The following is a 21,589-nucleotide window of genomic DNA, read 5'->3' as shown; positions in this document are numbered from 1 at the left end:
CTCTAAGTTATAACCACAGACCTATTTTAAAATTTTTAAAATTTGAAACAGTATCTCACTAGGTTGCTAAGAGTCTTGCTAAGTGTCTGAGGCTGGTCTCAACCCTGTAATCCTCCTGCCGCAGCCTCCCAAAGTACTGGGATTACAGGTGTACACCACCCCGCCCAGCTATGCCTGGGTGTAGACAGAAATTAGTTTCCTGGAAAAAGCCAGGCAACTAAAAACATAATTGTTTAAAGTCATCTTTATATAGGAAATAAGGAAAGAAATATTTTCCAGCAAATTGAAAAACTGCATTGCACAAATAATTATAGTAAAATGTGAAAATGAACAAACTTGATGGCTAGATGAGGACAGATTGCAAATAGGAATAAGTTGTCATGGGGCGATGGATGTCTTTTAAAGAAATTTGGATTGTGGTGATAAGTGCAGAACTCTAAAAATTCACTAAAATATCTGAGTTGTACCCTTGAAAAGAGTGTGTATAACTTATAGCTTACAAAAGACATTCTAAAAAGTTTTACACAGCACAACTCTGGGTAGTCGGTATCAGTGTCCCCGTTTTATAGAAAAGGAAATCGAGGCCCAGAAATGCCACGGCGCTCACATTCACAGGAAGGCACGGGGAGGAGGGCAGTGCGTCCACACACAGGGCCACAGAAGCAGCCTGAGTGTCACGCAGGCACAAAGCCCCGTCCCCAGCAAAGCCGTACTCACTCTTCAGTGAGGCCGCCCAGCCGGTCCAGGACTCCGCGTACAGTGCTCACTTGGTTGTCCCACAGCTGTGCCTGCAGTACCTCGGACAGCGCACAGTCCTCCAGCCACACCTGCAGCCAGACAGACGGACAGCGCAGATGCGGTTACAGCTGGAGCAGGCAGATCTGTTGAGTGGTGCTTTTTGTCTTGTTTATAATCTCCTCCCCTCAGTTAAAATCTTCCAGATCCGCCTGATCCATACACCCAGAGAAAGGGGGGCCTGTTACAACTAGACACTTCTCCACCGGGGACCAGCAGGCATCACTTTTCTGAGCCTTTCAAACGGTGCTACCTCCAGTGGCCTGCAGATGGCACCCTCTGCTTGCAGATCACCTTAAAACACAGTTTTCTAGGAGGAAGCCTGTGGCTGGACTTGGGTTCTCCTGGGCCTTAGGATTCCTAACATTTACATCCGATCTCACAAAAATACGCTGTGAGCCGGGCATGGTGGCACAGGCCTGTAATACGCATACTTGGGAAGCTAAGACAGGAGGATCGCAGGTTCCGGGACAGCTGCAGCAATTTAGTGAGACTCAGCAAACTAGAGGCCTGCTAAGAGACAGAATGCCTCTGGGTTCGGTCCCCAGTACAAAAAAATATGTGCATCCTAAAAGTGTGGATATAGCAGGACTTAAAAGTATCGCTCTAGCTGGGCATTGAGAATCCAGGAGACCAGCTGGCTGCTGTCCCAGGGTCCAGACAATAGGTATGGTAGCTGTGCTAAGATGGGGATGGGGAACAGTGTTTGCCTCTGGGTTAGGCTGAAGGTGGGAGCAGAGGACGACCCAAGGTGGTTACCCAATTAAGGGGATGAGGCAGGTTGTCAGAGTGGCAGTGCTATTTGGGATGTGATGATCACATCCTACTCACCACCTAATGGGGACCTTATGGGGAGAGTGGAGTTCAAGACGGGGCCTAAGCTGGAGAGAGAAGTTTGGGAGTTGCTGGTCCTCAGCCCAACAGATCTTGGTGCTCTGAATCCTGCCCACAACCGCATAAGTGAGCTTAAATGAGGTTTTTCTCCAGTCCAGCCTTTGGAGGGGACTCTGACTCCTGCTGACCCTCTGGCTACAGCTTTGAGGGGGACCCTGAGGAGAGGGCGGGCTAAGCTGGCCTGAGCTCCTGGTCCACAGAGACCAAGATGTTAAGTGTGTGTTGTTTTAAGCTGCTGGTTTGGGGGACTATTTGTTACGCAGCATTTGAGAGCTAACGGTGTGTGACTGAGACAAGGACCATGGACAGCATCCCGGGACCCACAGTGTGCAGAAGTCAGGGGGAAGGAAAGGCACTGGCAGAGGGGAAGGAGAAAGGAGAGGTGGGAGGAGAAGCGAGAGGGGGGGAGTGTTCCCAGGAAGGAGACCGACTTGGCCAAGCTTCACTGCCCAGTCCAGTGAGTCACGAGGGCTCAACCCAGGGAGGAGCAGATCCAGTGGGGAGGGGATGGCAGAGAGTCAGGAGTCGCAGCTGAAGAGGACACTGGCGCTGGAGCTCTTTACCATCGGGCCTGAGAGCAACCAACGCCGGCCACACTCCTGGTTCTAAGTTGTGCTGTTAGGTTCCTGCGCCCACAAACTTAGTGGCTGAAACCAACGTGATGTTATTATCTTGCTCTTCCTGAGCGTGGTCCATAATTGGTTTTAGGGGGCTCAAGCCAAAGTGTGGAAGGCCTTCATTCCTCCTCGGGCCCTGGGCAGAATCCCTCTCCTCGCCTGTGCCCACTCACAGCCCCTTCCTCCAACCTCACGTCCCACAATGGCTGCCTGAAGCACTCAGGCAGCATCCCTTGGATGGTACTGGGCAGGACCAAATAAACAGGAGGATCTCCCAATCCCAAGGTCCTCAACATAGTCGCACCTGCAAAATCCTTTCAGCCTGGGGCTCAATGCAGCCATTGGCTTTAGGGCTTAGGGTGTAGACCTCTTGGTGGTGGGGGGGGGCACCGCAGAAGATCAGAAATCTACACCAGAGGGGACCACCTTCTGTCAAATACCACCTGCTCCATTTCACAATCCACAAATTCCACAATCTTTAACAAGAAGATGTGAAGGCACCAAGGCCTTTTGGGATAGAATGCAGCGCCTGGGAGGCGACTTGTGGTCTTGGTGTGTTCGGATGTTCGTGAATAGTTTGCTTGAGGCTTTGCTCCTGGTGGCTAATCCTCACCTGAACCATCAGTGAACAGAGAAACGCGGAGCCAGGAGAGCCCTTGGGTCGCTAACTGTCTCGTAGCAATTTAGGGCACTTGAGCAATCAGTCAGTAAGTTAATTATGACACAGTCACCTTGAGAAACAGATGCAGGTGACACTTATTTAATCAGCTGACGAGGTCATTAACGCTCCCACTCGCTTCTTGAATGCAAACGCCTCTTGAGAACATTCCCTCCAAGCCAGGGGAAATTTACAATCATCTGCTCACCAAGGCAATACATACATTTTTTTTTTTAAAAGAGCCATGCGTCATCTGGCATTTAAGTAACTTAACTGGAGAGTTTTAGATGAATCGCAGGTGTTTATCGGAAATAAAATTCGGGATTTTTATTTTTCAGTGTTGATATCATTAGGTGATTGAGTGGAGATTGTACAAAGGATCCTTTTTTCTTTCTTTTTTATTTTTGTTTTTTGCAGTACTAGGGATTGAACCCAGGGGCACTCTGCCTACAAGCAACGCCCTCAGCCCTAATTTTTATTTTTTATTTTGAAACAGGCTCTCACTGAGTTGCAAAGGGCCTCATTAAGAAGCTGAGGCTGTCCACAAACCACGATTCTCCTGTCTCCGCCTCCCAAATGCTGGGATTATAATTGTGCACCACCATGCCCAGCTGCAAAAGGATTTTTTTTTTCTGGTACTGGGGATGGAACCCTTCTGGTAGGGCTACACTCCCAGACTTATTTTATATTTTTATTTGGAAACAGGGTCTCTTAAGACAGTGAGGCTGGCTTCGAACCTGCACGATCCTCCTGTCTCTACCTCCCAAGTGTGTGGGGGGATTATAAGCGTGTGCCACCACGCCCGGCTCCTAAAGGAGCCTAACATGCATCACCTTCTAGCCGTCTTTTGGGGAGTTTGATCCCTAATTTTCATGCAGAAGCCGGGGGCTCAGAGACATTTAGTAAGTCATCCAAAATCAGAATTGTGGAAGGGAATATCGGCTAATTGGTAGTCACCAGCCTATTATGTATTCTGCTCGGGCTCAACCCCATGTCTTGCGCTCCCAAGGGTAGGGTCTGTCTGCAAAACCCCAGAGCTCTCTGAGGCCCTGGCGCCCATCTCCTGAGCCTCCCAGCTCTGGGGGCTGGAGACTGCTTGGCCTGGGGCCTGGAACTTGGTCTCAATTGCATGAACTCGGTCTCACAGAGGTCCCTTGGCTGAACGCGGGAACAGGGTGACCCTGCAATCATTTCTACAGCTGCGTTACTGTGGCTGGAAATGCAGTGTGGTTTCCCTGAGCACATACTATGTTCCAGCCATTAGGCTGTGAATAAGGGCCCGTAAATATGAAAATCAGGCCTGTTGTCCTCAAAGAACGCAGCCATAGGCAAGCAAGTTACCCAGGGCGGGTGAGCAGGACACAGCTGATGGGACCAGAGTGAATTAGGATTCAGACAGGCAGGAAGGCAGGTTCTGTGCCCGCCCCACGGCTGGGAAGAGCCACAGGTCTGCACAGCCCCTGCTCTGCTTCCAGGGTGCTTTCTGTAGCTCCAACCAACTGCATCAGATGTTGCAGTCTTCCATAACCAACTGAAAATCTAGCAGAAAGAACCTTCTTTCCTTCTTTCTTTATACTGGGGATTAAACTTAGGGGTATTTTTTTTTTTTACCACTAAGCTACACCCCAGCCATTTATTTATTTATTTATTTATTTATTTATTTATTTATTTATTTATTTATTGTGGTACTGGGGATGAAACCCAGGGGCATTCTACTGCCCAGCTATAACCACAGCCTTATTTTTTGTTCTTTATTTTGAAACAGAGTCTCACTGAGTTGCAAAGAGCCTCACTAAGTAGTTGCTGAGGCTGCCTGCAAACTTCAATCCTCCTGTCTCAGCCTCCTGAATGCTGGAATTACAAACTGGCACCACGCCAGGCCCTATTCTTACATTTTGAAATAGGGTCTCACTAAGTTGTCGAGGGTCTCGCGAAATTGCTGACCCTGGCCTCAAACCCGTGGTCCTCCTGTCTCAGCCCCCCAAGTGCTGGGACCACAGGCATGAATCGCCATGCCCAGCTCATTTGTTTCTTAAGCACCTCAGAGTGGCTGGTCCAGGACAAGGCAGTACCTCAACACCACCCCAGGGGCTTGGGCTGTCCCCCGCTCACCCTGCTGTTTAGGGTTGGTGACCACTTTCCAGGCAGGAAGCGTGGGAAGTCAGGGAGGGGCAGTGCCCCCAGCTTCGGTATTAGGAGTGGAGCCTCTGCAGGCCATGCCTGACCTCAGGTGAGGACTGTGTCTCTAGGCCACTGCTGACCACAGGCATCCCAGGATGCTAAGCGTGCTGGTGTTTCAGTCTCTAGCGTGCAGGAAGCGCAGGAGGAGGGAAGGCAGTTGGTGTGGTGCAGCCGCGTGCAGAGATTCCTTCTTTCACTAAATAGTTTTTAATGTTTCAAGACGAAAACTAAGCCAGGTGAGGTGGTACACGCCTGCAATCCCAGGAGCTGGGAGGCTGAGATAGGAGGATTGCAGGTTGGCGGCCAGCCTCAGTAAGTAACCTAGGGAGGCTCTCTGCAACTTAGTGAGATGCTGTTTCAAAATAAAACATAACACAGGGCCGGGGGCATAGCTTAGAGGCAGAATGTTCCTGGATTCAACCCCCAGTAACACACACACACACACACACACACACACACACACACACACACACACAATGAATGTATGTTGTGCTGGTTTCCGGTTGCTGCAGGAACTCATCCTATAAACTCTGAGGCTTAAAGCAACACAAATTAAATTTCTGCAGTTCCACTTAGTTCGGCCTTTTGCGACTTAGACCTTGTTTCAAAATAAAGACTAAAATATAGGGCTGGGGGTGTAGCTTGGAAGTAGAATGCTCCTGGGTTCAATCACCAACACTGTAAACACACACACACACACACACACACACACACACTCTCTCTCTCTCTCTCTCTCTCTCTCTCTCTCTCCTTTCTCCAGTTCCAGAGGTCAGAGGTCTTAAAGGCATCATAAATGGGAGGCTCTAGGGATGGCTCTTTCTGGAAGCTCTGGGGAGAATCTGTCCCTTGCTATTTCTGGCTGCTGGAAGCTGCCACACCCCAGGCTCAGACCACTTCCAGCATCCTTGGACCACGTCTCCCTCCCCAGACCCTCCTGCCGGCCTCTCAGAGGGGCCCTGCGATGGCTCTGGGCCACCAGACAATGCAGGTGACTTCCTTGTCTCCTGCTCTGACTCATTCACTCTGCAAAGTCCCACTGCCGTGCGCGGTCACACACGCTCAGCACCTGGGGATGGGGTGTGGACGCCATCGAGGGGCCTTATCCTGTCTAGAGCATGTGGCCTGGTTTAATAATCAGATCGACTTCCGCTGGGAACGTGAGTCCTGTGTGCAGCCCTCCAGAGCCGTGGGTACCGGCCTTCCTTTGCTTGGCCACTCATTTCCTTTGCTCTAAAGAACAGACTTTGCTGCCATTTCCTGGCAGTCAACTTGAGACGTTCCCTCCCAGCCTCTGCCATGGAGGCCAGGCCTCTGCGACCTCATCCTGCCCCTCCACGGGCTGTTGTGACAGGCTGCCCACAATATCTTTGTAAAGTGTCTCCAAGAGGCCCCGGGGATTCCAGGCCTGCAAGCCCCCTTGCTATTCCTCCCCGGTTTCTAACACGGAGGCCTGCCACAAGTCCCAGGCACTATACCTGCTTGTCTTGCTCCAGGGTGTCCTGCAGGAGCCCCCACTGCCGTCTCCGGAAGCGATCAGACTGCCCCAGCCGCCGTGCTGCGTCCTCCTGGACCTCCCGCCTCAGCGATTCACACTCGGCCCTGGGGAGGCCGCTCACTTCCCCCAGCGTCTGGAGGAAGAGGGCGTCCAGGAACTGCTGGAATGTCTCCATCGTGCTGCGGTACAGCTCCTGAAGGGAGAGCCATGCGGGGCTAGGAGTCACAGCCCGCCCTGCCTCGCCCCACACGTCCCCGGGGACACAGGACATCCAGGGATGAGAACCTGCAAATCACATGCACAAGTACACACATACAGGCACATACACGCAAACATACATAGACACAGGAACACACATGGCACACAGACATATATGCGTGCACGTAGACACACTGCATACTCATATCACGCGTGTATGTATATATACCCACAAACATATATATGCACACATGCACACATATACAGACATACACACCCATGCACACAAACACATACACATATGCAAAGACTCACACAAATTCACTAACATACAAGAGTCTTGGGACGCACCTGATGTCTTCCAGCCTTGCACTCCCACCCAGACAAGCCCCGGCCCTACTCCTGCTCCCAGGATCCCTTAAGCTCCGGTAGCCCATCGAAGTGCCCGTCCGGGGCTCCCACCTCACCATCTAGGTTGCACCCACAGCTCCCTTTGCGGTGCCCTCCACACATACGTAAGTTAAAATCTCAGATCTTTCATGCAACGCCCAGCTCAGAAAACTTGAAAGACCCGTTCCCATCTGTCATGGCTTGGGTCCGGAATGTCCCCAAAGGCTCATGTGTCGACGGTGTGTCCCCAGTGCAGCAAGCTTCTGCTGTGGGGTGGCTGGTGGGGGTGTCACCAGGGTCCTGGGACTATGTATGTCCCTGGCTCCCTCCTCTTGCCCTCTCTGCTGCCAGCTGCATCACGAGAGAGCAGAGTCCCTCTGCCATGACCTGGCACCGTGTCTTCTTCCTTACAGCCAGCCAACTATGGACTGGCCTCTGAAACCATGAGCCCAAGGAACATTTCCTCCTCTGAGTTGTGCAGATCAGGTACTTTGGTCCCAGCGACAAGAAAAGCTGACTAAAACGCCACCACATTCAAAATTAACCCATGGGGCTTCCAGGTGGCCCAGAACCTGGCCCCAGTTGTCCTGTGTCCTATCTCAGCATTCTGTCACCTGTCTTTTACTTGCCCAGTCCCAGTCTCTTTCTAAGAATAGTATTTCTTTAAATTAGAAAAATAATTGGACCTCAAACATGATAATATGCTATGTATCTGTGAACCACACTCTGATATATATATGATATAATTTTATATCACATAATCTAAATAAATTAAATATTGTGTTATATATAATTACATTATATTAAATATTATATATATAATTTTTTTCACATTTAAGCCACCAAACCTTCCAGGTTAAGTTTTAAACATTTATGTGTGCCCATGATACTTTTCCTTCCCGTGGTCTCAGAGATGGCCATCGTCATGAATTCAGTCTCTCTCGCTCTCTCTCTCTCTCTCTCTCTCTCTCTCTCGCCGACTTCTCTGCACTCTGCTTATGTACGATGTTCCTAAGCACGGCTCTTGGTGATGGTTTGACTCACACATGAATGGCTCCTGATTGCCCATCTCACCGTGCACCTGCCTCGCAGCTGATTCCTCCACCCGCCCCCGGGAGCTCCCCACCTGCAGAGGACACCTCGCTCTGCACCCCTCCAGCCCTCCGCACTCACAGCCCTCTCAGGGATTCCTTGGGCGTGTCTGATCCTGGGCTCTTAGCCCTCTGCCTAGCCCAGCAGGACATCTGAACCACATCCGTGTGCCAACAGCCCTGGACCACAGCACCCTGGGAACGGAGCCAGGTCATACTCAGACTGGCGCCTGCGACCAGCTCACTCAAAGCCTGCCTTCCTATCTGTCTAGGACCCCCACCCACTATTACTACCACGTGTTCCAAAACCCAGCTCCAGATCTCCTTGTTCGGGGTTGGATGAGACACAGTAACGTGGTTAGAAACTCTCTCTCCTTCAGAGTGCTTCTGAACCGAGCCCGACCACACCCCTTGGCTGAGCTCAGGTGACAGTGTCTTTCTGGCAGACAGCGTCTCACAGGTACCGTCACAGCTGCCTGCTGGGGAATGGGTGCATCCCATGTGATCTTGTCGGGGGGACTCCAGAGCTCTGTTCTCCCCTGGATTCGGCCCCACGCACCTTTCTCTTTTGCTGACTTTGAGTCCTCACCCTGTAACAAACTTAGCTGTGAGCGCCCGTGACCTGAGTTGTGTAGGCTGTCCTTGCAAACCTGGTGGATAACTGTATGCCCGTGGATTTAAACCACGGATTACTATACAGCGATGAAGAAGGAACCGCTACCATTCAAAACCACCTGGTGACTCTCATAAATACAAAGTTGAGCCCAAACAGCCCGGCAGGCGAGAGTAGGTGGTGTGTGTGATTTCATTTATATGAAGCTCAAAACCCATCACAGCTCCAGGACAGCCTTCAGGGATGTGACGAGGTGAATCAAGGCAGGGCTCTGACTTCTGGGTCAGAGAGGACAACAGAGGGGAGGCTGGGGTGGGCAGAAGAATCGGGGATTCTGGGGTCCCGGCCAAGTCCTCCTGCTTGTTCTAGGTGGTGGTCACATGGATGCTCTCCAGTGACCCTAGTGACCCTGTAGGCCGTGCCTCATCCCTCCAGGCATGCACGCGATTCTACAGCAACACAGGCTAAAGGCACAGGGGGGATTTTCTAGCCTCTGGAAATTGCAATTTTGTGCTGGGAGGCGGATTCTCTCTTGGCCTCTCCTGCCTTTGAATCTCATGCCACAGCGGCGGCCAGGACCAGAGAAGACCCTGTTCTTTTCCTTCACAATTGGCAGACCACATCAAACATGCAGGGTGCAGCTGGATCCCGAGCCTGCCTCGGGTCCCGGGGCCACGCGGTCGCAGGCACATCCATAGCTGCGGCTTCTCGCCTGTCCCGGCAGCGGCCACCTACCTGGCACAGCACAGCCATGGCCTCGGCGGCTCTGACGTCCCCCTCCTCCTCCAGCTCAGTCCTCGCCAGCCTCTGCCTCTCCAGGACCTCGTGAAAAGCCTGGGGTTAAAGCAAAAGCTGAATCCCGGAGAAAAACCCAGCCTTTATTTTATTTATTTATTTATTTATTTTTGTGGTACTGGGGATGGAACCCAGGGCATTCTACTTCCCAGCTACACCCCCAACCCTATTTTTTATTCTTTATTTTGAAACAGGCTTTCACTGAGTTGCAAAGGGCTTCACTAAATAGTAATTGAGGCTGTCAACAAAACGCTATCCTCCTGTCTCAGCCTCCCAAATGCTGGGATTACCAGCATACGCCACCATGCTTGGCTCACAGCCTTTATTTCTTGCTGGAAAATTCTCCTAACTGATGCTGGCTGCTCCAATGGGCGGAAAAGTCGCCCTGACTTCTACACATGGAAACCGAGACTATCACTTGGCTTCGTGGCTTGCTACGTTTTCGCCATGCCCAGGTGGGAGGAGGTTCTGCTGACCACCCTGGTCACACCCCATCCTGGTCCCCAGCCACCAGGCATCATTCCCTGACTTGCGCTGCTGGAGACCACCACCCAGGCCCCAGGAGGCTTCCTGGGGAGCCACAGGGGCGAGGTAGGTCATTAGAGGGGAGCAGCCAGGCAGGCTCTGCTCTGACCATGTGGCTCCCCCAGGAGCCAGCGAGGGGCTGGGCCCAGCAGGGCCTCAGAGACCCCGACAGAGGGTGGCAGAGGTGGGCTCCTCGCATGGGCCATGGGAGCCACGGTGAGAAAGCTCAGGGAGAGCAGCCAGACCGTGGGCAGAGAAGCCGTGGGGTGATGGGGGAGAAGGCCAGGGACACGAACGGGAGGGCACAAGCGTGGCTTGGAGCTTGGTGTCCATCATTCATTAGTTCGTTCATTCATTCAACCTTCCATCCATCCATTGGTTCATTCGATCCTTTGGGTGTCCAGGGACAAGCAGTCTCTCCACAGTGCCACCACCCTCTCCCAGGCACACACAGTCTCCCCCTGGGAGCTGGTGAGCTCGGGCGTCTTACTCCTTGCCCTGGGGGTCTCCTGGGGGGTCCCTTCCCACTAAAGACCAAGGCATGGCCACCTTGGCCACCTCTCTGGCCCCACACACAGGCCGTAGGCTGCCTGTCCCTTCCCATGGACCTGACTGTACCTACACCAGCTCCACGGGGCCTGGTCCCTGGGTGAAGGCTGGTCTCGCACACTAGGACACGCGTGTCCCCTCTGGCTATACCAACACTGGGTGCCGCTGTGCAGGCCACCACCTGGGAGCCCGCGGTGTGCTGGTACTTTACACCCTGCACGTCCCCCTCTGCAGCAGCCCGGCCAGGAGCCTGCGACCCTCATCACTGGTTGACGGGGGAGCAGGGGCTTCGGGGGCTCAGCGACTTGGCCACAGGCACTTGGCTGACGACAGGGGCGGGCGCTGATGTCGCATCTGATGGATGCTGCGCCCCAGGCGCAATCAACGTGCATGCACCTGAGGACTTGGGGCTGGGGCAGTGTGGGGGGGGTCACCTTAAGGAATTCTTCCGGGTCAGAGGGCAGCCGGGAATCAGCCAGGAAGCTCCTCCGTTCCTCTTCCTGGGCCCGTGTGAGCTCTGCCGTCCCCTCTGCCTGGCGGGCCACGGACGCCTTGACCAGGTCTTTGCCTCGGAGGACGAACTCTGGGATTGAAAGGAGCCAGGGACAGGAGGTGACTCTCCTGGCAGGACCTGCTGGGCAGCTTGTGTGCTCTAGCAAGGGGCGAGGAAGCCGCCGCTGCCAGAGGGGCCCTGGTCTGTGGGTGACAGAGGTGGCCAGACTGACCTGGGTTTCTTTTTGTGGATCCTACTGACTGGGCAACCTTTTGGAAGGCTGTAGGATGTGGGGCCTCATCCGCCCAAATCTCCGACAACCAGAGGGGGCAGGTGACCCCAAGCATAAAGGCCCCTCGTCAGCTGCTCTACCGAGGGAAGCCAGGCCCAGGAGACAAGTGCCCAGTCCCCTGGTGGGACAGTGGCCTGCGTACCTCTCCAGGTCAGTGGGGCCCCGGCCCACTGGGAAGGGGACCTCGCGCCGGCTCACCCCTGCTGAAGCGCTCGGCCTCCTCCCAGAAGGCCTTGTGCTGCTGGGTCAGCAGCTCCTCCTTCTGCCGCCCCGACAGCTTCCCCTGCACGACCAGCAGCTCCAGGCCATGGGAGATGGCGGCCAGCCGGCACTTGGTCTCCTCCTGGATCTGTGTCCTCAGACACTCCACTGTCTTTGCCATGTGCACCCGACCGATGGTTCTCTCCAGGGTGTCCTGAGGAAAAATGCAGGAACAAGGCCAGGGTATCAGCGCCAGCACGAGGCTCTGCTCCCGGGTCTGGAGGAGGCCATCCGAGCACAGACCTGGGCCTCCCCAGAGCCTCCTGTGCCCGCTCCTCCATGGGGCAGGAACGTGTCTCCCGGGGCGCGGAGGCTTTCTCAGATGCCAGTGCAGGTGCCCTGTGAGGGATCCCTAGAGGGCAGCTCTTGGCCCAGGAATCCGATACCCGCTTATGATAGAAGGGAGCGATACACTCCCTGTGTCCACCCCTCCCCCAGTTAAAGTGCCCTGTGGCCTCCGTGACCCTGGCTACAAGGAGAGCGGCAGCAGGTTTTGTCTTTGGAGCCCCAGAAAGCCGAGTCTTGGGATTCTGGGGAATCAGAGAATTTCTTTTTAGTGCTAGAAATTGAACCCAGAGGCATTCTACCTCCGAGCTACAGCCCCAGCCCGATTTTGTATTCTTTATTTTGAAACAGGGTCTCCCTAAGTTGCAGAGGGCCTCACTAAGTAGCTGAGGTGGGCCACAAACCCTGATCCTCCCGTCTCAGCCTCCGAAATACTGGGAATACAAGCGTGTGCCACCACACCCGGGTGAATCAAAGACTCTTAAAGGCATACTTGGCTTTTGGAACAACTTCTCCGGGGTTTAGAGCAGGCCCTTCCCCGCCCTCCCGCGGCGCCAGTCCATAGCTGGACTCCTGAAGATGCTGTAGACGCTGAGCAGAGGCAGGTGCGGCCCTGCGCGGCGCAGAGCAGAGCTCACTGGGGGCCTGCCAGAGCCACACTCAGCCCAGACCTGCATTCCTCAAGGTCCCCGGGGCTGGGGTGTGGCTCCTCCCCCAGGCTGTGGACCTGCAGCACGGTCTCCTCACCTGCCTCCTAGTGTTTATAGAGTTGGTGTGAAGCTCGAATTAGCTAGAATCTACCCGGCATTTGGAATGATAGCCAGGGTCGTCCAGGCTCTGCAAATGTCAGCTATGTTCATAATTATCCAAAGCAATCCCCACATCTCTGCCGGCTTTTTCTTTCTTTCTTGTACGACTCAAGAGAAGACTGGATCTGATGACCTCTGTGTCCCTTTTCTTTTAGGGTTCTTCCAGTTTTGGTACTGAGGATCGGTGCGTTCCAGGCCCACCCACCCATCCAGGGCAGACCTGCTCAGGCGCAGCCCCGAGAACCCGGGTTCTCCTAGAGTCCATCAAGGACCTGTTCTGAGATGTGGCAGGTACGAGTTTCCTCTTGAGCACCTAGGAGGATGCAGGCAGAGCTGATGTGCCCTCTTGTGCATGTGTGTAGACTGTTACCTTCGCACACACCTTTACAGCGCGCTGTCTATGCCTGCTTCGCCTACGATCATGACACTGGCAGGGTTGTAAGGACCGACATAGTAAGCACACCCTAACCACCAGGCTCTGCGCTGCAGAATCCACACTCTCAGCCACCTGTGGGATGCCAGGGCCCGCTATGATGACGCAACGGAGTCGCAGAGAGGTTAAGTAACCTGCCTCAGGCCACACCGCTGTAACTAAAGTGGAGAGACAGTGTTGGTCCTCGGTTTCTACCTCCTGTCTGCATTTCTGAGCACGGCAGTCCCGTTCCCATGATCAGGACGTGGCATGCAGCTCGTTAAGTGCTGGCTGCAGTACAGTCACACTGTTAACCTGATACTCCTGTCCTTCTTGGACGTTACTGGCTGATACTCTGGCAAGACACCTTTATTTATTTTCCCTGCATTAATATCCGGCTGATAGCAAAAAGACAAAAGAAAAGTGTCTCTCACCTCCCATGAACATTGATCTAAGTCAGCGAATCAAGTTAGGATCCGGTTTACATGAGCCGGGGCAGCAAGTCAGGAAGCCTGGGTTCAGACCCAGCAAAGTCATCAGACGGGGCTTCCAGCCTAGTCACTCAGCTACTTAGCTGGCTCCTGTCTCTTCATTGTGGATAAAATCTCTTTAGTGCCATCCCTTCCTTAGTTGTGTTGGAAAAGAAAAAACAGAGACCAGAGCTGGGCATGTAGCTCAGTGGTAGAGCACGTGTGTGGTGTACATGAAGCCCTGGGTTCCATCCCCAGCAACACACACACACACACACACACACACACACACACACACACTCACACATGCACACACATAGGACCATATGTATATAAGGTGAGAAAAAGCCTATAAAGTTCCTAAATAATAGTATGTAGTATATACCTGGGGGACCTACTGAAACGCATGTGGTTGTGTGTGTGTGTGTGTGTGTGTGTGCGCTCACTTGCATGCGTGGTACTGAGGGATGAACCCAGGGGCATTCTACCTCTGAGCTATACCCCCAGCCCTATTTTTAATTCTTTATTTTAAAACAGGGTCTCACTAAGTTGCCGAGGGCCTCACTAAGTAGCTGAGGCTGTCTGAGAACCCAGAATCTCCTGTCTCAGCCTCCCGAGTACTAGGATCACAAGTGCGCACACCACGCCCGGATCCTTAAGAGGCAGTTTTGAATGGGAGGCCCAGGCAGGTTTCAGCGTTTCTAACTAGCTCCCGGGGTGCACTGAGCCTTCTACAGGACATACCTGCCAGGGCAGAGGTGTTGGGTGAGGCCTACAGTGTGGAGAGCTGTGAGCTGGCCACGCCGGATTCCCCTGCAGGTCAGAGGAGTTAAGTCTGGTTGAAAGGAGGGCCCACCGGAGGGCTTTCAAGCACGGTGTCACCAGGGCTGGTGTGCAGGCTCAGAGGGGGACATGTGTGCTGAGTGCCATCAGAAAGCAAGGTCGCTCGACCTGCCGCACAGACTGTGCACTCACCGAACAAGCTCACAGCCTGCCCAGAGAAAGCCAACAGTGAAGAGGGTGTTTTGAATCTCACTGCCCACTGGGCCCTGTCTGTGGCAATTCTTAAAAGCAGTGTTTTATAAATGGAGTAATATAAGCTCAGAGAGGTTAAGTGGTTGTTTAAGAGCACACAGCTGCAGGTGGCGGAGCCGACATTCATAGCTAGAGTTGCTGATTCCTCTACCCCAGTGGTTTGAATCTCTGCTTACACATCAAAATCAATTGTACAGTTTTAAACTCCAAGATGCCAGGGTCTCTACTCAAGAGTAACCAGATTGGAATCCATGGGGGTGAGGCCTGGGCACGGGCATCTCCTAACGCCCCCTGGTGGCACACAGGGCAGTCAGGAGGGCAAATGACACTCCGTGTGATCAGTGGACGGCACCATGGCTGCTCAGCATCCCCAGCAGGGAGCTCGGAAACCCCCAATGGCAGGTTGTACCCTGGCCCCATTAGCCCTGAGCTCCGGGTAGAGACCCATTTAGGATCCAGCGTCAGAGCTTTTTTTTTTAGGATTTTTTTTTTTTTTTTTGGTGGCACTGGGGTTCCAGGAAACCCTTCTACCTCCGGGCTACACTCCCAGACCTATTTTTATGCTTTTTAAAATTTGGAAACAGGGTCTCTTAAGCCAGCGCGGCTGGCTTCGAACCTGCGTGATCCTCCTGTCTCCTCCTCCCAAGCACAGGGATTACAAGTGTGCGCCACCACGCCCGGCTCAGGCATCAGAGCTTTTTAAAGCTCCTCAGATAATTTTACTGTGTAGCCAGGTTTGAGAACCAGTACTTACTCCTGTGATAACACTGAGCTGGCCAGCACCTCCTCTAATGGAGAAGAGATGGATGAATGGATGGATGGATGATGGGTATGGATGGGTGGGTGGGTGGATGGATGGATGGACAGATGGGTGGGTGGATGAATGGATGGATGGACGGACTTGAACATGCATACATGGATGGAAGGGTGAGCAAATGAATGGGTGGTTGGAGGGGTGAGTGAGTGGATGGATGGATAAATAGATGGATGGATTCATGCATGCATGGATGGATGGAAGGGTAGGTAAATGGATGGTTGGGTGAGTAGATAGATGAATTGGTGAATGGATGAGTTGGTGGGGGGTGGGTGGATGGGTGAGTGGATGGAGGAATTGGTGGGTGAGTGGGTGATTGGTGGGTGGGTGGATGGAGGAATTGGTGGGTGGGTGGGTGAGTGGTGGATGGGTGGATGAATTGGTGGATGGGTAGACAGGAAGAGGGATAGATTCACTTTCTTTTCTGGGGTGCTGTTTTCCCATCTACAATACTTAAGTGTTGACTCAATGATCTCAGAGGTGCTCCGCCCTCAGGGCTCCCCACCCCTAGCCTGTGTGTCTCCGGCCCCCCCCTCCCCCAGCATTACCAGCGCCTGCAGATCCTGAGACTCGCACAGCAACCCTTCAGCCACAATCATTCTTTCCGTCAGAGTCACCGTAAGCTGCCGCACTTTGGAGCTGGAACATTTAAATTGGTCCACAAGAAAGTGCTGGATGTTTCCCATCTGTTTCCAGAAAGCTTCCATCTGTGAAAAAGCGTGAGAGGTAAGGGACGGGGAGAGAACGTCTTTACGGAGGCCGCGCGGCTCCTGCCTGGGAACTGCAACTCCTTCCTCATCGCAAACAGACATCCTGAAGCACTCTGTGAGCCCAGCGAGTTTATCCCGGCAATGACGGCGCTCTACGGCGGGCTCTCCGGGCACGCTGTAGGTGCCAGTCAGCGCTGAGCGGGCTTTCCGGCAATGCCAGTGCGCCTTGGCTGGTCAGGAAGGAAAGCAGAGCGCTCACCCGGTTAAGGGCTCTCAATAGGCCGTGACTCCTGCGGACGGGGCTGGGGGCACGTGACAGTGTGCTCCCGGGAGCTTCAGGGCCTTTCAAGGGAAAACGGCCTGGAAGTAAAAGCTTAAATGTAAATGGCCATTTAAATATTAGTTATTGCCCTAAAGCTATGAAAGAGTGATCTGGATAAGACGATGCCGACGGTGAAAACGTTTTGCTTGTTAAATCGTGTTTCTGTCCCCATCTCCTCAGGAGCAGAGCCGGGAATGCACCTGTGGCATAGAGTGCAGGGAGCTTTAATCTGCAACATCACAGCCTCTCCTCAGTGCTCGAGAGTAATGGCTCTGGGAAGCAGAGCAGCTACGCTTCGGGGCACTCGGGTGCACACCAGGCTGTGGAGAAAATATGTGTGAGGAAGCTGTGGGAAGGAGCTCGGGGGAGTTGGAACCCTGTTGCAGGTCGCAGAGCTTGGGAGAGCCAGACAGGATCTGGTTGAGGTTTATGGGCATCCTTGCCCATCTTCTTAGCTGTTGGCGTGGTCAATTCTGTTGGAGGGATGTGGATGGAACCAGGGCTTGGGGCACCAGAAAGACACGCTGATCTTGTAGCTGTGACCAAAGGTCATGGCCCGGCTAACACTCGAGGGCCTTGCTGCAGCTCAGGAAAACTGTCTGCTGTGGGCCAGCTCCTCACCCACTACCGAGCAAGCAGGGACCTCAGCCTCCCCGGCACCCTAATGCTCCTGCCCTCCTCTTGCCCCTCCACCTAGCAGCTGGCCACTTCCCAGCTTCTGCAGGAGAACAGAGACAATTAAGTACACACTGCTCATGTCTAGACACAGCTCCACTCCCGCAGGCTTTGCCTTCCAGCCCCACGGGGCCAGGAGGCCCCTCCTCTTCCTTCTTCTCTTCCTTCTTTTTTGTGGTACTGGGGAATGAACCCAGGGACATTCTACCTTGGAGCTACACCCCCGCCCCTTTTTATATTTTATTTGGAAACAGGATCTCCCTAGGTGACTGAGGCTGTCCTCAAACCCGCACTTTCCCTATCTCTGCCTCCCAAGTACTAGGATTACAGGAGTGCCCGGCGTCCTTAAGTGCTCACAAGTCCATAGGCATCCACGATGTCCCTTTCTCCTGACTCCTCAAAGTTCCCGACAGCTTCCCTGACCTTCTCCTCTGCTCCTTCTAAGCACTGGCAGGATGCAGGACCTGGCACCAGGCCCCTTTCCCTTCCCATTCTCTGTGCGCTCCTAGGCCAAGAGGCGGCTCCATTTGAGGAGGCCACTAATTCTTTAGAGAATATTATGAAAGCTATGAACCCTCTCCCTGGTGTTCCACACAGAGCTAGGGGACATGGACCACAGGAATCCGGGCCAAGCAACCCTCAGCTGTGCTCACCCTGGGCCCAGGCTCCAGGAATGTCCCTGCCCCCTGCATCCTCTTACCTGCGCCTTAGTGGAGCCCTCCATCCCAGCCTCTCCCACACACAATGTCCAAGCCAGATTCACCGTCTCGCTCTCAGCTTGCAGCTCATCTGGGATCCTTGCTTCGGCAGAGCTGACCCTCAACGGTCCCTTCCTCTCCTCTCCCACCCTGCGATCTACTAAGCAGCTTTAGGATTTTTTCTTACCTCTCTATCTCTACTGCACTTGCCATCAGAAAGTTCCTGCTGGATTTGGCAACAGCTCTTAACGAGCCTGTACATGAAACCCAGTGGTTTTTCTAACATAGGCGCTCAAACCTTCCGTGACTTCCACGGCTTCTCTTCCACGTGACTTCTCTGGCTGTCTCTGCTCCCCTCTCTGACACCTGCTGGCCAGCAACACACTCCAGGGGCCTCTTTATGGCCCCTTCTGCGGAGACTCCCTGGACGCTGGAGTGGAGGAGACTGCTCTCTCCTGTGTCCCACCTTCCGAGCCTGTGTGTCCTTCTGTCATGACTTCTGGAGCCAGAAAATCTGCTTACCAACTGGCCTCCCTAGCACCTCTCAGGGACCCTGTTTACAAGAATGTCGCATCCCCCATGCCCAGCAACGTACCTGTCCAAGAGTGAGTGCCAGCGTCTATTTCATACATAATATATGATCAGGAAGAGGTGAACCTCCCCCCTCCAAAAAAAAACAGTGATTCAGGGAAGCCATCATCTCTGGAATTAAACAGGCTTTCCTGAGTGAGGAGTCAGCAGCTCACAACTGCTCCACCCTCAGGGCAGAAATGACATGGAAGGTTAGAACAATCTTTGCTTTGAATAATAAAAAGATCAATCTAAAATTTAAATTAAAAAAACACACGCTTCCTCTGTGAAGCTTTGCTGGCTAATTATACCTTCTCTATCACTTAACTTCAGAAACTGGATCTCTGCCTCTGGGGCAGAATACAACAGGGAATTCAAGTATTAAACATGCTCCTCAGTATCGGCTTTTTAATTGGTAACTGTCCCAGAAACCTAGGTTTTCATACAGGAGAGAAAAGCCATCACGTACATGGTCTATGAGCTGCTCCGAGCAGTCTCTTTCCTTCTTCTCCACGTCGGCCAGGGTGATGTATCCAGAGTCACCTGCTCCCAGCATTTCCATGTGTGATAGTTTGGCCTGAAGCCCCTTTTCTAATTCCTCCAAATCCTGGAGAGGGTGGGGGAAGAGAGGAACAATGGGAAAAAATCTACAGTATCCTAAACCCTAGGAAAATAAATAAGTGCTTTATTTTTTTAACCACATTATAAAGTACTATTTCTTAATGTGCTGGGCCTTTTGTTACTGTTGTTGTTGTTTTGGCTACTGAAGACTGAAACCAGCTGCATTCCCAGCTCCATTTTATTTGTTTTTATTGTGAAACAAGGTCTTGCTGAGGGGCTCACTAAGTTGCTGAGGCTGGCCTCAAGCCTGTGATCCTCCTGCCTCAGCCTCCCAAGCACTGGGAATCACAGAGATGCACTACTGTGCCAGGTTCTACTTAATATTTGATGATTAAAATTCATTTTTCTCATTAAACAAGAACATTAAGAATAAGTGGGAGCCGGGCGTGGGGCGCACGCTTGTAATCCCAGCATTCGGGAGGCTGAGACTGGAGGATTGCAGTTCGTGGACAGCCTCAGCTATTTAGTGAAGCCCTCTGCAACTTAGTGAGACCCTGTTTCAAAATAAAGAATAAAAAATAGGGCAGGGGGTGTAGCTCAGAGGTCAAATGCCCCTGGGTCCCATCCCCAGACTCTCAAAAAAAAAAAAAAAAAAAAGAAAAAAGAAAAGAAAAAGAAGAAGTAGGGGAAATAATAGGAATTATTTTCTTCTATATTCTCCTCTCACAAAGAAAAGGACGGACTTAAAAAAAAAACAATGAAACTGTATCTTTCAACCATTACAAAGCCCTAGAATATGTTATGACATCTGGGGGGGTGAAAAAGGAACATTTCTCACCCACTCATTCGATTTCCGTGGGGAAGGATTACTCAGGACATCTCAGGGAGGAAGTGCCATGTATTTGGTTGGTGGGTTCCAGAGCAGGAAGTGGGCGCAGGGGCTTACCTACCCAACCTCTTCCTCTTTGGGACGGTCCTTCAGGGATTGCTTTGGTTTGGTCTCAGTACAGGGCGATCTGGGCGGCAAAGTGGGGAAGCCTGAGCTGACCTAGCCTTGTAGGCGACCAGGTAGGCATCTGAGCTCCTTCTGGGATGGAGGAAGCCATCTCTGATCTGATCGCTGTGCCTCTAAATCACACCCTCCAAAATGGCTTCTATCAGTAATAAAGCTACATTTTCTTTCTTCTTCCCTTTCTTCTTTCCTTCCATGGGTTGAACCTAAAGGCATTCAACCTACAAGTTATACTCCAGTCCTTTATATTTTTATTTTGAAGCAGGCTCTCCCTCAATTGCTAAGGGTCTTCCTAAGTTTCAGAGGTTGGCCTCAAACCTACAATCTTCCTGTCTCAGCCTCCCAAGTACAGGGATTTCAGGTGTGTGCCGTGTGCCTAGCAGTCATAGAGCTACCTTTTTAGGTCTGTCTTCTTAACTTGTCTCTCAATTAATTCTAAACTAGGGGAGTAAAACAGGAGACCTGTGTATGGTTCTTTCAAACCCCAACGTGGAGTGTGGGAGGGAGCTCTCTTTTCTCCAGAACTGTATTCATACCACGTAACCAACCAACACTGATGTGAGTCCAACCTCATTATGCAAAAAACACTGATAGAAAATGCTGTTGAGGGCCAACACTGAGGCCGCGTGTGACTTCAAATCCTCGCGGCATCTCTACAGAAGAAGGGACGGCTCTCTTCTTGACAAGGAGCATGGGAATGGAATGTTGAGATATTCCGTCCTGAGGCTCCCAGGAGGCCGTGACAGTGATGGCTCGGAGTCACCTTTCCACCCTCCTGCATCACGCTGTTCTCCCAGAGAGCAGCTGACATTTCGGGGTGCTTCCTGTTTTCCTCTAGAAGTTTTAAGAATGTTGTGAACATCGAGTGAAGCTAAGCACTTGGTGCACTGGGCCGGGATGTCTCAGTCAACGTAGCCATTATTATAAGGATGCGCGCCAGGGTCACAGCGTGTGAGCTGTAGAGGGGGGTTACGTTCTGCACTTTCCAGAGCTCTTATTTTTATTATAACATGAGGTGTTTATTACGACTCATGTGATTATAAATATCACCACCATTATTATTATCATCATTGGCAAGTCATTTAGCCTCGCTTTCCTCAGCTGTAAAACAAAGATAACAATGGCCACTAGCAGGGCTGTCATGAAAATTAAAAAATGTATGTTGAGCACAGCAAATGTTGCCTGAGGATAATCGATGGTGATGATGGTGATGGGAGTGGGGGTGCTGAAGAGGAAGAGGAGGATGGTGAGGAGGAGGGGAGGAGGAGGAGAAGAGGAGGAGGACAGAAAGCAAAGGAAGAAGAGGAGAAGAAAAAGGAAAAGAGCTGGATGTGATGAAGATGATGGTGGTGGTGGAGGTGGTGGAGGA

The 21,589-nt window shown here is 52.4% G+C and overlaps 1 protein-coding gene across 1 annotated transcript in view; it reads right to left on the bottom strand.

Annotated features, from left to right (window-relative positions):
* EVC (EvC ciliary complex subunit 1) overlaps positions 1 to 21,589 on the bottom strand; it is a gene marked incomplete at both ends in the record, with an annotated part of 56,594 nt that overhangs the window by 12,670 nt on the left and 22,335 nt on the right. Inside the window, 7 exons of the mRNA XM_080697282.1 lie at positions 718 to 827; positions 6,621 to 6,833; positions 9,668 to 9,766; positions 11,236 to 11,384; positions 11,785 to 12,001; positions 16,221 to 16,379; positions 19,117 to 19,254. Coding sequence (XP_080553408.1) covers positions 718 to 827; positions 6,621 to 6,833; positions 9,668 to 9,766; positions 11,236 to 11,384; positions 11,785 to 12,001; positions 16,221 to 16,379; positions 19,117 to 19,254 — 1,085 coding nt within the window. The remainder of the gene's footprint in view (positions 1 to 717; positions 828 to 6,620; positions 6,834 to 9,667; positions 9,767 to 11,235; positions 11,385 to 11,784; positions 12,002 to 16,220; positions 16,380 to 19,116; positions 19,255 to 21,589) is intronic.

The sequence above is a fragment of the Muscardinus avellanarius genome (genome assembly GCF_963383645.1).
Source record: "Muscardinus avellanarius genome assembly, chromosome: 6".
Taxonomy (NCBI): Eukaryota; Metazoa; Chordata; class Mammalia; order Rodentia; family Gliridae; genus Muscardinus; species Muscardinus avellanarius.
Note: the sequence above shows the minus strand (reverse complement) of the source record. Positions and strands in the feature narration are given on the sequence as shown.